The sequence below is a fragment of the Garra rufa genome, chromosome 21, assembly GCF_049309525.1.
Source record: "Garra rufa chromosome 21, GarRuf1.0, whole genome shotgun sequence".
Classification (NCBI taxonomy): Eukaryota; Metazoa; Chordata; class Actinopteri; order Cypriniformes; family Cyprinidae; genus Garra; species Garra rufa.
The window spans coordinates 36,089,193-36,106,764 of record NC_133381.1 but is presented as its reverse complement, the minus strand read 5'-3'; the positions used below and the strand labels follow the sequence as shown (position 1 = coordinate 36,106,764).

General features: G+C 35.6%; 1 protein-coding gene across 1 annotated transcript; it reads right to left on the bottom strand.

Moving 5' to 3' along the window:
• Positions 1-620: 620 nt before the first annotated feature.
• Positions 621-17,481, bottom strand: ect2l (epithelial cell transforming 2 like). The gene is given in 21 exon segments (XM_073827612.1): positions 621-823; positions 1,824-1,996; positions 2,795-2,883; positions 3,083-3,148; positions 4,333-4,489; positions 4,569-4,642; positions 5,460-5,657; positions 7,254-7,475; positions 7,557-7,685; positions 7,767-7,870; positions 7,969-8,145; positions 11,082-11,174; positions 11,272-11,400; positions 11,737-11,905; positions 11,974-12,058; positions 12,145-12,263; positions 12,348-12,460; positions 12,555-12,807; positions 13,929-14,091; positions 14,193-14,305; positions 17,176-17,481. Coding segments are annotated over 21 exon segments (2,943 nt in total). The 5' UTR covers positions 17,362-17,481; the 3' UTR covers positions 621-692.
• Positions 17,482-17,572: the final 91 nt, after the last annotated feature.

The window sequence follows — 17,572 nt, the reverse complement described above, 5'->3', positions numbered from 1 at the left end:
AGTCATGAACTAGTAGTACTAGTACTACAAAATGTTGGGTTTCTGGTTCATATTAATATAGTTTGTATATTTTTTTTCGTCTAAAGCTGACATGTGGCTACGCAGATACCACAATTTTGCACACTACAATGGAGACATATTGTGTGTAGATGTTGATAAAGAAGTAAAAAAGACTCTAAATACATTGGATTAACAGTTCAAGTACTAGTAAAAAATGTCATTTAATTCTACAAGAATTGTAAGTGGCAGCTAATTTTGCAGTTAAGATGTAACCATGAAACATGGTGATGGATTTTACCTTTTTAATTGTCTTTGTATTTTTTTTTTTTTAATTGTCCCATTGATAGCTAAAATGCTGTGGGACGTCCCACAGTGCAGTCGAAATTGTAAAACATACACTGTATGAGAACAGTACATTGTGTGTGAAATAAATGCTTTTATACACTTCATAAGTGTGCAAGTACAATATGAAGAACATTTAAATTAGCCCCATGTATGATTTTTCTGATGGTTTCAGCAATAAAGTAACGTATATATTCGAAATGTAAAAATCACAATGTTAAAATCATCCAGTATAAATACAGAATCAGACTTTTATATTGCAATAATTGATACTTTAATCATACATAATCGAAAACAGCCACTTGTTTTGACCATCTAGTGTTCATCATAGATGAATACTATGTTGATCTTTAGTTACGTGTTATAGCTGCATTTATAGCACTGCGTAAAGCAGACAGCAGCCTGATCTTGTCCTCTTCTCTGTCTGTAGCACAGATCCACTGCCGCTTTGGGCTCTCCAGCTGAAAAGCGTTCTGAACATCTGAAAACATTATGGATAGATTAAATGTACAGTTGAAGTCAAATGTTTACATACACCTTGCAGAATCTACCAAATGTTAATTATTTGACCAAAATAAGAGGGATCATACAAAATACATTACTCTTTATGTAGTACTGACCTGAATAAGATACCTAAAAGATGTTTACAAAATAGTAGTTGAATTTATAAAAATGACCCTGCTTTGTTTGTTTGTTTTTTAATCCCATGTTTGTCCTGAACAGTTAAACTGCCTGCTGTTCTTCATAAAAAAATCTTCAGGTCCCATAAATTCTTTGGTTTCTCAGCACTTAATTGTGTTTGGACCCTTTCCAACAATGACTGTATGATTTTGAGATCCATCTTTTCACACTGAGGACAACTGAGGGACTCATAGGCAACTATTACAGAAGGTTCAAATGTTCACTGATGCTCCAGAAGGAAACACGATGCATTAAGGGCCGGGGGGTGAAAACTTTTAGAATTTGCAGATCAGGGTAAATTTAACTTATTTTGTCTTCTGGGAAACATGTGAGTATCTTCTGTAGCTTCTGAAGGGCAATACTAAATGAAAAAAATATATATTTAGGCAAAATAAGAAAAATCTTCCTTATTTTCAAAAGAATGCGCCCTGGCAGTTTTATTGTTCAGGACAAACAAGGGACTCATGAACAACTATCACAAAAAAAAAAAAAAAAAACACAGCTGTGGATTATTCAGGTAACAACACAGTATTAAAGTCAGCCCCTTAAAATTTATAAATGGCTGCATCTGCTCTTACAGGAAAAATAAGGCAGATAACATAATAATAAATATGACATAAGCCTATACTTAACAGATTCATATTTGCCATTTTTGATCTAATAAATGCAGCCTTGGTGAGCAAAACAGACTTCTTTCAAAAGCATTTTAAAAATCTGGTAGTTTAGCATAGTATATAGTGCTAATCTGAGAGAAAACATGACCATGGCATTATATACCATGCCGTAATAATGAAACATACACTTTGTATCTGTGATTTCCATGAGTTTTAGACAGTGAAGGGCCACGGAGGCCAGAAAGGTGTGGGTTGTGTTCACCGCCAGAGAAAATGGCATGTTTGACACACTCCTCTCAGTCAGCACTAGAGCATCATTGAACAGAAACAATCCCAGGTCACTTGCATGCTCATACATCCTGACAAAAAAAGAGAATAAACACATCACAGATCAGTAGGGTTGCTTGAGTAAACATGCTTCCATAAAGGGAAAAAAAAATTGACCATTGACCATACATGCTCACTTTCAGGCCATCTAAGATGAGTTTGTTTCGCAGGTTTGGAGAAACTTGGAGGATCCCCTGCAGTGAATGCATTGCAAACCCATAAGACCTTCATCTTCGAAACACAAATTACGATATTTTTGATGAAATCCGAGAGCTTTCTGATCCTGTAAAGACAGAAACGCAACTGCCACGTTCAAGGCCCAGAAAGGTAGTAAGGACATTGATAAAATAGTCCATGTGGCATTAGTGGTTCAACCTTCTCGTAGCTTGATCAAATTAGGGTTGACCACAAATGTCAAATGGACTATTTTAACAATGTTCTTACTACCTTTCTGGGTGATAAATTGTTTTAGTTGTGTTGCTGTCAACGAAGAGTTAAAAAGCTCGTGAATTTTATCAAAAATATCTTAATTTATGTTCTGAAGATGAACGAAGGTCTTACAGCTTTGAAATAACATGAGGGTGAGTTATTAATGACAGAATTTTCATTTTTGGATGAACTATCCCCCATTTACACTTTTGATGGCCTGAAGGTGAGAATTTTCAGAAAACCTTCATGTTTTTATTCTCTAATAAAAAATATTTGCTTCTTATAAATTCAAAAAAAGTTATGCTGTTGTTAGTCATCTACAAACTGAATAAGACTAAGGCTTCAGGTAGACAGAGAGACTCCTGTTTCTCTGTCATTTGATCTCAGGTCAGTGGCAGCACCTGAGAGAGGCAGCAATGTCTCCATTAAGGCAGCTCAGTAACGCCACATCCTGTGTGGTGATCAAGTATCTGCTTTCCTCCAACAAATTCTAAAGAAAGTACAAAAATACAATGTTACACTGTGTGCATGAACACTAACATCTGCATAGTGCACTGCAAATACATATGGCTGTCCATCACAGACTTTTCTGTTGTTTTAATATAGAAAACTTACTATGCGATCTTTAATGCTCTGTGAGAACATGATCTGTGTAAATAAATGATTGTTGCAATGACTATGCAACTTACTGGGCAGCTTTGGATTGTGTTCTGCGCCTCCATGATTCTCAAGTCTCGATCCAGACTGTTTTTCAACTAGGAATGAATAGCAAAGCCCAGTCTTGAATTAAGGTAAACACACATACATGTTCATATCTGTCTCCCTGGACCACAAAACCAGTCTAAAAGGAATAGTTTACCCAAAAATGAAAATTTAATGTTTATCTGCTTACCCCCAGAGCATCCAAGATGTAGGTGACTTTGTTTCTTTGAGTAAAACACAAGCAAAGATTTTTAACTCAAAGCGGTGCAGTCTGTCAGTCATGTAATGGCAGTGAATGGGCTCCATGGGTTTGAGAGTCAAAGAAACATACACAGACAAAACCAAATTAAACCCTGCGACTCGTGACGATACATTGAGGACTTAAGACACCAAACAATTGGTCTCTGCAAGAAACCGAACAGTATTTATATAATTTTTTACCTCTGATCCACCGCAATGTCCAACTGTCCTGAGCGCGTTCACAACAGCCGGCGTGTGACGAAAAGCAAGCAACCATAACTTCAGTCGATCAGGCTCAAAAGATGGGAGTCGGTGAAAAGAACACTCCCAAATGAGTTTGTGCAAGCAAAATAATCTTTTATTTTTTAATTGGTTGCAACAATCATAATAAGAACAAATAATTACCATTTTGAGTAGCTGTCTCGTTGCACTGTGTACATAATATGTGCGACAGATTGCTTTTTGCGCATGCGCTTACTATGCCAGAGCGTTTTATCTGTGTATGTTTTTTTGACTCTCAAAGTCGTGGAGCCCATTGACAGCCATTATATGACTGACAGACTGCAACAGTTTGAGTTAAAAATCTTTGTTTGTGTTCTACTGAAGAAACAAAGTCACCTACATCTTGGATGCCCTGGGGGTAAGCAGATAAACATAACATTTTCATTTTCACAGGTATATTTGTAACAATAGCCAAAAATACATAGCTGAAAATTATAGATTTGAAGATATTTTGTAAATTTCCTACGATAAATATATCAAAACTGAATTTTTGATTAGTAATATGCATTGCTAAGAACTTCATTTGGACAACTTTAAAAGGCAATTTTTTCCATTTTTTGCTTTTTTGCACCCTCAGATTCCAAATATTCCTATCCTAACAAACATCAATGTAAAGCTGCTTTCAAACAACATATAAATCTAAATTTAAAAAAAAAAATGACCCTTATGACTGGTTTTGTGGTCCAGGGTCACTGAGCACATTTTTGGAACACACCTTGTGGATGAAGCCTCTGTAAGTTAGCAATGAGTTGAGAGCAGATGATAACTGTGTGTAGTCCGGGTGCTCAGACGGTGTGTGTAGCGTTAATGCCTGAAGCAAAGTCACATACTCCTCTACTCGTGCAGATGGTGTGAGAAACAGCTCCTGGAGACTGGATGTACAATTGCTGTGTTAGAGTTGCTCTTTGTCATTTATCAGAAAACTACCAGAGCAGTCATTTTTTACTGTACCTCAGCATTCTGGTAGCAACAGTCCGGTCGTGTCTCTTCAGAAAGCTGCGGAATACAGGAAGCATCTCACGGTACTACAAAACATACAAAATTATGTAACAGATAATCAAGTGATTCAGTATAAAATAATTTACAAAAGTGTTAACACCACAAGTATTAAAAGATAAAAAAAAAATAAGTCTTTTATGCTCACCAAGGCTTTATTTATTTATTTTTTTAACATTTTGGTATTTCTTTCCATATGGTAGACTTGTATGGTGCCTGCGAGTTCTTCTAAAATGCAGTTTAACTGCAGCTTCAAAAGGCTCTGAACGATCTCAGCCGAGGAAGAAAAAAAAAGGTCAAACAGCGATGTGGGACGATTTTGAAGTTGGAGGAAAAAATGAGATGGGAGCGAAATACCCTAACTGTCTGGAACTGGAATATACAGAGTACACACAGAGCTAAACATGACGAGCATTTGAGGTTAAAAAGTATATTAATTTTTTTTAAATGACCGATCACTTCACTAGATAAGACCCTTCTTTCTCAGCTGGGATCATTTAGAGCCCTTTGAAGCTGCATTTTGGAAGTTCAAACTCGGGGGCACCATAGAAGTTCACTATATGGAGAGAAATGTTACCTTAAAAAAAATTCTTTACGACTGAATAAAGAAAGACATAAACATCTTGATGACAAGATGACAAGGGGGTGAGTAAATTATCTTTAAATTTTGGTTCTGGAAGTGAACTTTAATGAGACTTTCCTCAGATAAAATGTTCATTATTTGATCAGTTTTAACAAAAAATATGTCAAAATGTATTTTTATTTAGAAATTAAACTATGTATGAACTGACTTTATGATGTATAATGACAAGTTATGATCCTAGGAAATATTGTACATTAACATACCTTGTCTATAGTTCTGAGAATGGTCGGATAGTTGTTGAAAAAGTTAGTGTAGACCCGTAACTTGGTGCAGAACTTGACACAAACATCCCCCACACACTGCAGCGGACCCCACTCCTCACACCTCTCATTCAGCTCCTTCAGAAAAACACTGTAAAGAGCAGAGTCCAAGAGAAATGAGAAAGTAACAGAAACAAAAAACTATATGTGACCCTGGACCACAGAACTAGTCATAAGGGTCACTTTTTTAAATTGAGATTTATGCTGAATAGGTAAGCTTTCCATTGATGTATGGTTTGTTAGAATAGGACAATATTCCTGTACAAGAGGCATCATTGTGGAAAAAAAATATATTTTACAGCTTTTATTTACATTTGAACAAAAAGTGGCATGTCCAAAATGATTCATACCCTTTGCAAACTGTTACAGTCTATGGAAAAATCCAAAGTTCTATACCATTCCAAATAGTTCAAGCTGTTCTAAAGCATCCTAATTACTCTGATTCATTGGGAACAGCTGTTTTAATCAACTCAACAGGTGAAAAACGGAAGCTCTCTGCTGTTGGTTTGTGGACAGTCATGGCTAAGACAAAGGAGCTCACTGAGGACCTGCGGCTGCGCATTGTGGCTGCCCACAAGTCAGGACAGGGCTATAAGACCATATTTAAATGTTTTGAAGTTCCAGTGGCTACAGAGCAAAGTATTATTAAAAAAATACAAGACGTTCCGCACTGTGAAAAATCTCAGAGGACGTGGTCGGAAACCAAAAGTGACACCTGTGCTGGTCAGGAGGATAGCGAGAGAGGTAAAAAAGAATCCAAGGATCACCACCAAGGCCATCCTGATGAATCTGGGCTCTGCTGGTGGCAACATCTCAAGGCAGACAGTCCAACAGACACTGCACACCCCTGGGTTCCACGAACGCAGACCAAGGAGGACATCACTTCTCCAGATAAGGTACACAAAAGCCCGCTTGGCCTTTGCAAACGCTCATCTGGACAAAGAAAAAGACTTCTGTTCTTCTGTTTTATGGTCAGATGAAACAAAAATTGAATTGTTTGGCCACAATGATGTAGCCTTTATTTGGCATAAAAAAGGAGAAGCCTTCAACCCTAAGAACACCATCCCCACTGTCAAACATGATGGTGGTAACCTAATGTTTTGGGGGTGTTTTTCAGTCGGCGGACCAGGGAACCTAATCACAGTAAACGGCACCATGAAAAAGGAGCAATACATCAAAATTTGAGAAATTTGGCCTTGGGCACCAGTGGACATTTCAGCACGAAGCCAAAACACACAGCAAAAGTGGTGAAGAAATGGTTAGCAGACAAAAACACTAACGTTTTGCAGTGGCCCAGCCAGAGTCCGGACTTAAATCCAATTGAGAATCTGTGGAGGGAGCTAAAGATCAGGGTGATGGCAAGGAGACCCTCTAACCTGAAAGAGTTGGAGCTCATCGCTAAAGATGAATGGGCAAAAATACCAGTGGAGACATGCAAAAAGCTGGAAGCGTTTGATTGCTGTAATAGCCAAAAAAAAAAAAAAGCTTTTCTATTGATTATTGAGAAAGGTATGAATAATTTTGGACATGCCACTTTTTGTTCAAATGTAAATAAAAGATGAGTAATAAATTTTTTCCACAATAAAGCCTCTTGTACATCGTCTTATTATTTCTGGGAGACGTCTGTGTCATTTCTAGTCAAAAAAAAAAAAAAAACTTGCTGGTTAAATAAAAGTAACTTTAAGTCAGAATTTGCCAGGGGTATGAATAATTTCGGGCTTAACTGTATGTCGAAACAATGGAAGTATTTTACCTGTTTGTCTCCAAAATGTCCAGCAGAGGGCAGAAGATGGTAATGAGACTGACTGAGCTGATGATGGCTCGGTTAGAGTCCAGTGCCGCTCTGAGAGGAGTGTAGTACACTGTGGCCACTGCTTGAAGTTGCCTCATGTATGTTTTCTCACTATTTAAAAGTTCTTTGCACACAGCACTGCGTCTGTCTGCATCACTTAACAAACCCTAACATAATAGACACACTTTTAAGCAGTGAAAGCATTTGGTAAAGCAACTGAATGATCTAAAACAAACATTAGCATTAACCTTTGGAGATTCCAGATGTAGGTTGCTAATGGAAGCACTTTCTGTAAGAAACAGTGGGTCGTTATTCTTCAAACCACTGTTGACTGATGACTTCAGTAGAAAGTGTCCCAAGAAGTCTAAGGGATCATCCTACAGCATGACAGTGAAGCAGATTTAGTATAATGCCACGAGATAATCTGAGATTTACTAGAACAAAATGTTCTTGCTTACCGGAGTCTCATTCATCAGTACCACGAGGCCATGAACCAAACACCGCATGACCTCTGATTTAAGGGAAATGACAGGCATCTTTATTTGATCCCAGAGGAAGAGACCTGGAAAGGCCAGACAAACCAAGAATATGGTATTAGGGTATATATAAGGTATGTAGATGACGTAACTGCACAAGACTATGTTTTCATTTCTGACTTGCCCAGGATGCGGCTTCTGATCTCTTGACACATAAAGTGCAGCTGTGGCCCCAGCTGTTTCCGTAGATGCTTACAGGCTTCCTCTATCCATTCAGCTTGTCTGCACCAGCTCAGAAGAAGGGTCTCATGTAGGTACACCAATGGAGGAAACTCACCAGACCCAGACCATTCACTGAGAACTAGCAGAAATGCAAGAAACTGCTGCTTTCAAAACATGTGAAACTTAATTTTCAGAACAAAAATTTACAGATAATGTACTTAGGGCTGGGCGATAAAACGATAACGATATATATCGCGATAGACAAGAGATCGATATCAATAAAAAATGTGTTCGATAAAACGTTCGATATTTTGTATTCTTGGTCGGCCTGCCCAGCCCCCCTTTAACGTTCAGTTCATAGCGCCAGATCACAATAGAAGTTAAGGTTATCTTTCATACAGAACGGGTCCATGTTGTTGTATTAAACAAACTAAATAGCCTTATGTTATTTATCTGATTTACACGACGGCATTTGATTTCTGTCTCTACATGATCGCGCGTTTACAATGTCTCCTCACAGACGGGATCGCGGACTCCATTCATAAAAACGGATTTTACTATAGGGCGGAATGCCGCGGAATTCGTCGATTTTCGGACAAATAAATCAAAAGTTTGTCTGTTAATTAATTCAGATCGCGATATGGACTAGTGTCTGTGAAAACTGAAATGCAAAAACACCTTTTCAATAAGAATCCTGCATGTTCCGTTTGCCTCTATATGAATGAATTGAGGAGACGCGTTTTATTTTCACTACACGCATACTGCACACGTGACGCTCCCGCTAATTTTTGGCCTTTGCATCTAACATGAACAGAAAAAACTCCATAATACATCTCCAAAGCTGCTGTTATTGTCACTTTTGGTCAATTTTACCGTTTCATTAGTTAAACTAGCATCATTCATTCTGTATTACACACTGAAACTTCACGACAACCTGTCAAAATAAAAGTACGGTTTAACATGTAACAGAACAATATGATAAAAAATAAAATATAGAGTCACCACTTAATTGTTGAAAAAATACTGTTATTATTAAACCTTTTTTTAACTGAATATAATTTTTCTTCTATGCATTAATTTTAAAAAGTAAAGCTCCATTTATTTTTATTTTTAAAAATAAATCTGATTTTGCTTTCATTTGATTATCAGAAAAATTAAAACAAGAATTTCTGAAAAAAAAAAAAAAGATTGTAATTGTTTGTGAAGAAGACACAAGAGAAAAGATTGTGTTGTACTTTGCAACAACCTCTGACCTGTGGTCCAGCCGTACTTCTGGGCCATACATTAGCTTGACCATTCACTTCATCGACAATGAATGGGGTTTGAATTGAGGATTAAGAGATAATTAGGTGTATATTGTGACTTTAGACTTTGTTTACATTTTAATTATTTGAGTTTTCCATGGTTGTTGACATTTCTGTCTTAATAACTGAGGGGATTATGATCAGAGGCAGGTTAAGTTTAAAATAAAAATGCTTGAGTGTAATATATTTTTCTCCTGGTCCTTATTTTAAATGGGTCATAAAAATATCAATAATTATCGATATCGACCGATATGAAACACTGATATCGTGATATAGTTTTCAGCCATATCGCCCAGCCCTAAATGTACTTGTCATCCAAGATGTTCATGTCTTTCTTTCTTCAGTCGTAAAGAAATGGTGTTTTTTGAGGAAAACATTTTAGGATTTCTCTCCATATAATGGACTTCTATGGTGCCCCCGAGTTTGAACTTCCAAAATTCCCTTTTTAGAAAATAACCCAGCGTTTTGCTAGATAAGTCTCTTCTTTCCTCGGCTGTGATTGTTTAGAGCCCTTTGAAGCTGCATTTTGGAAGTTCAAACTCGGGGGCACCATAGAAGTCCATTATATGAAGAGAAATCCTGAAATGTTTTACTTACATAAAACATAATTTCTTTATGACTGAAGAAAGAAAGACATGAACATCTTGGATGACAAGGGGGTGAGACCATTATCTGTTAAATTTTGTTCTGAAAGTGAACTATTCCTTTAACAATTTATGTATAATCAAGAGATGTTAGTAATATGATTTTTTTTAATCAATATTATTTTATGATATATAAAGATAGATTATAAAATATTTAATGTTTTTAATGTATTTAATATTTAATTTTTTCTAATAATCTTAAAAAAACATTTAAACATTTAAAATTAAAAAGGTTACATAATTATAATTATTTAATAAGAATTATTATTCCTTATTATTTTGTATGAGAAATTATTGTTTATTATGAGAAACAATATCTGTACAGAAATATATTGAATGTATATGTAATCATTATTATTTTATTTATTTATTTATTTATTTATATATATACGTTTTTATAAAAAAAATTTGGTCAGTACATACACTACCCGTCAAAAGTTTTCAACGAAGTCTCTTTTGCTCACCAAGCCTGCATTTATTTGATCCAAAGTACAGCAAAAACAGTAACATTTTGAAATATTTTACTGTATGAAATAACTGTTTTCTATTTGAATATATTTTAAAATGTAATTTATTCCTGTGATCAATGCTAAATTTTCAGCTCTTTAGTGTCACATGATTCTTCAGAAATCATTTTAATATGCTGATTTGCTGTTCAAGAAACATTTTTATTATTATTATCAACATTTAAAACAGTTGAGTACATTTTTTTCAGGATTCTTTGATGAATAGAAAGATCCAAAGATCAGCATTTATCCAAAATAAAAAGCTTTTGTAACATTATAGAATTAATACTTTTATTTAGCAAGGATGCTTTAAATTGCTCAAAAGTGATGGTAAAGATGTTACAAAAGATTTCTATTTCAGATAAATGCTGTTTTTCTGAACCTTCTATTCTATTCTATGACTGTTTTTAGCATATTAATAATTATAAATGTTTTTTGAGCAGCAAATCAAAATATTAGATTAATTTCTGAAGGATCATGTGACTGGAGTAATGATGCTAAAAATTCAGCTTTGAAATCACTTGGCAGGCTTGGTGAGCAAAAGTGACTTTTTAAAAAAGCATTAAAAATCTTTTGAATGGTAGTGTAATTCTTCTTTTTCTAGATTTTTCTGCAACTCACTGTGCTGGTAGGAGCCTGTACAGATCCCGGTAGGAGCTCTGACACTCAGACCCGTCAAAATGGACAACTTCCTCATCATATCCATCCCTGAACCTAAACAATCAATACAGAACAACTCCTGAATAACATAGACCTACAGTAAATATAACATGGGACAAAATGCCATTGGGACAAAACAGACAAACTCTACCAGAAGCTGCAAGGGGAGCAAAGATGTTCAGACTCCCTCCTTCTGAAGCAGGAACTACCCAACCACACAGATTCTCCCAGAACTCCCTCACACACGGATTCAGCACTGTCTTCTCATTAATGCTCAGTCCTGAATAAAAGACAATGTAGATAATACTTATATAATCTGTAGGATGTGATTATTACAGAGATTTAAAGGGGACATAACATGCAAATCTTTCCATGTTTAAGTGCTATAATCAGGTCCCCAGTGCATAAACTATAGATATGGATAATTTAGCAAGGATGATTTGTTTGTTATGTTGACATGTTCATCATTTACAGCTACTTTTGTATTGCAATTTATTGAAGTAATTCAAATATTCGGCATACACTTGACAGCAGCTGCGTGTTTTATATGCTTATAAAATCTGCCCGCATAAAGTAAATCTATTCCATATCCTATTGAATTAATTAGGGAAATTACCATCTGTGAGAGTTATCTCTTCTGCGCTTCCTGTCACCAGAATGCCGACACTTTGCACCATCCTGCCACGGATCACCTTTTCCGCCAAAGAAAGCAAAGCCTCCAAGGTCATTCCTTCTGAGTCATACGGTAAAACCATCACAGACACTTGCACCGCAGCCAGCAGGAGCTAGAAATATGAAGTTGAGATTTTCATTCAATGTATCATTCAAAAGGAGATGTACTTGAACATCTTACTTCATATCCAGGAACTTTGGATGATATGATCAGGAAATGAGGAAGAGGACTATAGGAAGACTTGACTGGTTGGTTGAAGAGTGAACTGTAAGGGAATTATTTTTCCATTATTGCTGTGCGATGAATTACAATATGATGCAAGAGATATTCACCAATGTTGCTATTACTGACCTCATAGTTCTCAATAAACTGGTGGCACCTGTGCTCTCAAGAGTATTACTCATACTTAAACTAAGCCGTGGTTCTCTTATTTCCACACTAGAGAGTGAATTTTCCAATCGACAATTGTCCTACATTAGAAAAACGTAAGAAATAGTACTGTTATGCATCTTGATTTAAGCTTTTGCTGTAAACTTGTATTGTTATTGTCTCACCCCCAGTTGAACAAGAGCAGCAGTGAGACTCAGTGGCTTTTGAATGGTTCCAGTAAATGATGTGCCCAATTTACTGGTGTTTAACCATGCCCTCCTGGTCTTCAAAGCAGCCTCTGAAAACATCAGATGGGAATATGAGGGACAGAACATCAGCCAACTATATTAATTAAAACTCTTTATCCTCATACTGGAAGCCCTGGCACTCACTTTTATGCTCTGCTACTTTCTGTCTGATAGATTGTCTTATCTTGTGTTCTCTCCATCTATCCTGTTGCTCCTCTGGAGCTGTCAAACTCTCATTCAATGTACCATAGACACCTGCTGCTTCCCGTGGAGTCAGAATATCTAAACTGGCAGTACAAGCCACATAATGTCTTTTCCATGCCCCATACTCATGATCTGATGGGGTGTAGGGAAGAAACCAGCCAAGGCGGATACACTTTGGAGACCACAGACAGTCCTAGAGAATCACATAGAGATCATACTTTGGGTGAGTAAACAGTCAAAAGTTTACATACATCTTGCAGAATCTGCAAAGTGTTAACAATTTAATTATTATACAAAATGTAATTTTTTATAAATGCATGCATTGTTTTATTTAGTACTGACCTGAAAAAGATATTTCACATAAAATACATTTACATAGTCCACAAGAGAGAATAAGAGTTTATAAAAATTACCCGTTATGCAACTATTACAGAAGGTTCAAACGCTAACTGATGCTCCAGAAGGAAAAACTACGTATTAAGACCCAGGGGGTGTAAACTTTTGAACAGAATGAAGATGTGTACATTTCTCTTATTTTGCATAAATCTCTTTTTTTATTTTTTTATTTAGTACGGCCCTTTAGAAGCTACAGAAGACACGTTTCCCAGAAGACAAAATAAGTTACATTTACCCTAATCTTTCACCCCCCACCTCTTAATGCATTGTGTTTCTTTCTGGAGCATCAGTGAGCATTTGAACCTTCTTTAATAGTTGCATATGAGTCCCTTAGTTGTCCTCAGTGTGAAAAGATGGATCTCAAAATCATACAATGTAGGAAAGGGTATCACATTCACAAAAATGCTGAAAAACCAAAGAATTTGTGGGACCTGAAGGATTTTTCTGAAGAACAGCGGTCAGTTTAACTGTTCAAGACAAACAAGGGACTCACGAACAACTATCACTAAACAAAAGGAAACAGCTGTGGATCATTCAGGTAATAACACAGTATTAAGAATCAAGTGTATGTAAACTTTTGAACGGGGTCATTTTTATAAATTCAACTATTATTTTCTCTTGTGGACTATATGTAATCATATTTTATGTGAAATATCTTATTCAGGTCAGTACTAAATAAAAAATAACATGCATTTTGTATGATCCCTCTTATTTCTGGCAGATTCTGCAAGGTGTTTGAAAACTTTTGACTTCAACCTTATGAAATATTGTTTTTGCCATCTCTGGCAGTCATTTTCAATCTGGAATTTACCCTAGTTTAGATAACTCAGGGTAACAATGTTTAAATTAAGACTGAAATGTAATACAATCCTGGTATCTAATAAATTAAAGTCACATTTGTGTTGATTAATTTTGTACCTGTTCTGCCAGAAACCTCCAGTGCCAGCACACCTGTGCTGCAGAGCAGATGTCTCGAGGACTGAGGAAGGACATGATGTAGAGAGACAGAAAGCGAGGCAGCGCAGCTGTGAAGTCCATTCGAGTGACGGGGACTGATTCCGCCAGACAATCCCTGGTGAACCTGAAATAATAAAAATAGATATTGACTACTCATGCATTGTCTGAGAAAGTGTTCTTGTTTGTGAATCATGCAAGATGAGAAATTACGATTTGAGGATTTACTTCAGCTGAGTTTTGGAGCATCTTTTCAGCAGCTGACATATGAATTCTTTTCTTTGTCGCTCCGTCCACAGGTCAAACCAATGGAGGATGAGAGTTGTTCTTTCCTGAAAAAGCTGGAAATTTATCAGATTAAATGTTGATATAAAAATAAATTATGTATATTAAATAAATCATATATAGGCTATTCTACAGAATTGGTGCAAACTGTTGTCCCACAACCAAAAAATACATTTAAAAGCTTGTAAGTTTTCGAATCTTAGATTTTTACTAAGATATTTTTATTATCTATTGAAACCTACAATCATATTTAAAATATCAGTAAGCTTAATATATATAAAAACATCATTTATTTGGCACTTTCATTTGGGAGGTGGCTGTCTCAAACCTTAAATTACAAACTCTTAAATTACAACTTATAAAAATGATGTTGAAATAATTTTTGCATTTTATTCCATTGTTGTTGTTGTTGTTTAAAAAAAAAAATAATAATATATATATATATATATATATATATATATATATATATATATATAGTTATTTATTTTATATTTTCTTTGTAAATCATGAAACTTTATGTAAAAAAAAAAATGCCCCACATTTTTACATTTTATTTTTATGTCATAAAATTGTCACTACCGTAACAATCAAGACCAAAAAGGGAACACAAAAACCTTTATTTGGTGGAAATAAACAAAATTTTAGTCCAGTTATAATTGTAATTTTAATAATTATAGTTTGTTTTCATATTTTAGAATGTTTTGTAGTGTTTTAATATGTGCGTTGAAATTCTGTAATATGATATGGTCACTACCAAAACTTTATTGTCACTTTATTGTATGTTTTGTCAAAAATACAGTACACTAAATTATCAACTAAGATGTTATGATAGTGTTTGGTTCAATGTATATTCAATCCTAACTTTGAATCAGTACATTTTGCCTTTTACAAAGAAAAATTGGATTCAAAATACAACAAACCTCATAAATTACACTTGAAATATTGTTAAAAATGTAACTGATATTTATTTACCTCTGAAGACTTTGAATAAAATAGCAAAAAATATATTTACAAGGAAGTAGACATAAACAAAATCCAAATCGGTCAAAGTAACCCTTCTTTTTAAATTAAATATTACTGTGTAGGAATTTGAGGAGAAGACAAAAATTCCAAAACTAAAAATACAATATGAGAATTGAGTGCAGATTACTAGAAATGTGGATATTATACAATTTGCATACATACAAAATTTGTGGAAAAAGACTTTTTCTTTGCTGCCGACCTTAGATGATCCAATTCATCCATACTAATAAACCAAAATTACTCAAGATAATCTAACATGTGTTTGCTTTTTTTTTTATTGCTGAAGAGTTAACATTTTTTCTTCAGTGGTCTACTGTACAGGCGTGAATTTACTTTTCTCTAAGCCTGAGGCTTTTGGTATGAAAAGGCTTTTAATTTTGACAAAAATAGAACTTTTTATATTAAAAACAAGCAAGCAAACACTGCCCAGATTAAAAAAGTAACGTAGAAGTAACGTAACGCATTACTTTCCATAAAAAAGTAACTAAGTAACGTAATTAGTTACTTGTTTAGGGAGTACCTCAATATTGTAATGCATTACTTTTAAAAGTAACTTTCCCCAACACTGCCCACATATTATATATATATATATATATATATATATATATATATATATATATACAGTACAGACCAAAAGTTTGGACACACCTTCTCATTCAAATGAATGAGAAGGTGTATCCAAACATTTGGTCTGTACTGTATATTTTTCTGTTTATTGAAGTTTTTACTCTACAGTCGTGGCCAAAAGTTTTGAGAATTACATAAATATTGGAAATTGGAAAAGTTGCTTGTTAAGTTTTTATAATAGCAATTTGCATATACTCCAGAATGTTATGAAGAGTGATCAGATGAATTGCATAGTCCTTCTTTGCCATGAAAATTAACCTAATCCCGAAAAAAACTTTCCACTGCATTTCATTGCTGTCATTAAAAATCGTCTTGTTAACTCAGGTGAGAATGTTGACGAGCACAAGGCTGGAGATCATTATGTCAGGCTGATTTGGTTAGAATGGCAGACTTGACATGTTAAAAGAAGGGTGATGCTTGAAATCATTGTTCTTCCATTGTTAACCATGGTGACCTGCAAAGAAATGCATGCAGCCATCATTGCGTTGCATAAAAATGGCTTCACAGGCAAGGATATTGTGGCTACTAAGATTGCACCTAAATCAACAATTTATAGGATCATCAAAAATTTCAAGGAAAGAGGTTCAATTCTTGTTAAGAAGGCTTCAGGGCATCCAAGAAAGTCCAGCAAGCGCCAGGATTGTCTCCTAAAGAGGATTCAGCTGTGGGATCGGAGTGGCACCAGTGCAGAGCTTGCTCAGGAATGGCAGCAGGCAGGTGTGAGCGCATCTGCACACACAGTGAGGCCAAGACTTTCGGAAGATGGCCTGGTGTCAAGAAGGGCAGCAAAGAAGCCACTTCTCTCCAAAAAAAACATCAGGGACAGATTGATCTTCTGCAAAAAGTATGGCGAATGGACTGCTGAGGACTGGGGCAAAGTCATATTCTCCAAAGAAGCCTCTTTCCGATTGTTTGGGCCTGGGGCATCTGGAAAAAGGCTTGTCCGGAGAAGAAAAGGTGAGCGCTACCATCAGTCCTGTGTCATGCCAACAGTAAAGCATCCTGAGACCATTCATGTGTGGGGTTGCTTCTCATCCAAGGGAGTGGGCTCACTCACAATTTTGCCCAAAACTCAATCCATCAATATAACAATGGTTGTAATATAACAAAGAGTGAAACATTTAAGGGGGTCTGAATACTTCCCGTACCCACTGTATATAAGAAAATGGTAAATAAAAAAATTAAAAACTCAAATACAAAGTAACTTCATTAAAAACAAACAAAAAAATCTAAATCTAAATAATACATATATTACCAAAAATGACTTTTTCCTGACCTGTTGATTACATGCTTTATTTGTTACAGGCGTCCATGCACTGAATCTGGTTTCTGTGCAGTCGAAGGCCGATGCATCCGACAGCGACTGATTGTAGTGACTTCCGTTCGTCTGCCATTGATTAATAATATCCGGATTTCCGCGGGTTTTTGACTTATGATGAGTTCTAAATTCCACAGACGTCATAATAAGTTACAATAGTTCAAAAGTAACACTGTCTTTCCCGGTTTGTAGGTAAAATAACAAACGGAGACATATTGGTTTATTTGAAAATGCGCTGAATAAAACGAATATGAGGTTTGCGCGAAAATGAGGGGTTCTTCTCGTTATCGACTGGAGGTATGTTCTAAACAAACCTGTAGTAGACGTCCAGGAACAAGCGCCTGCTTTACAAGCT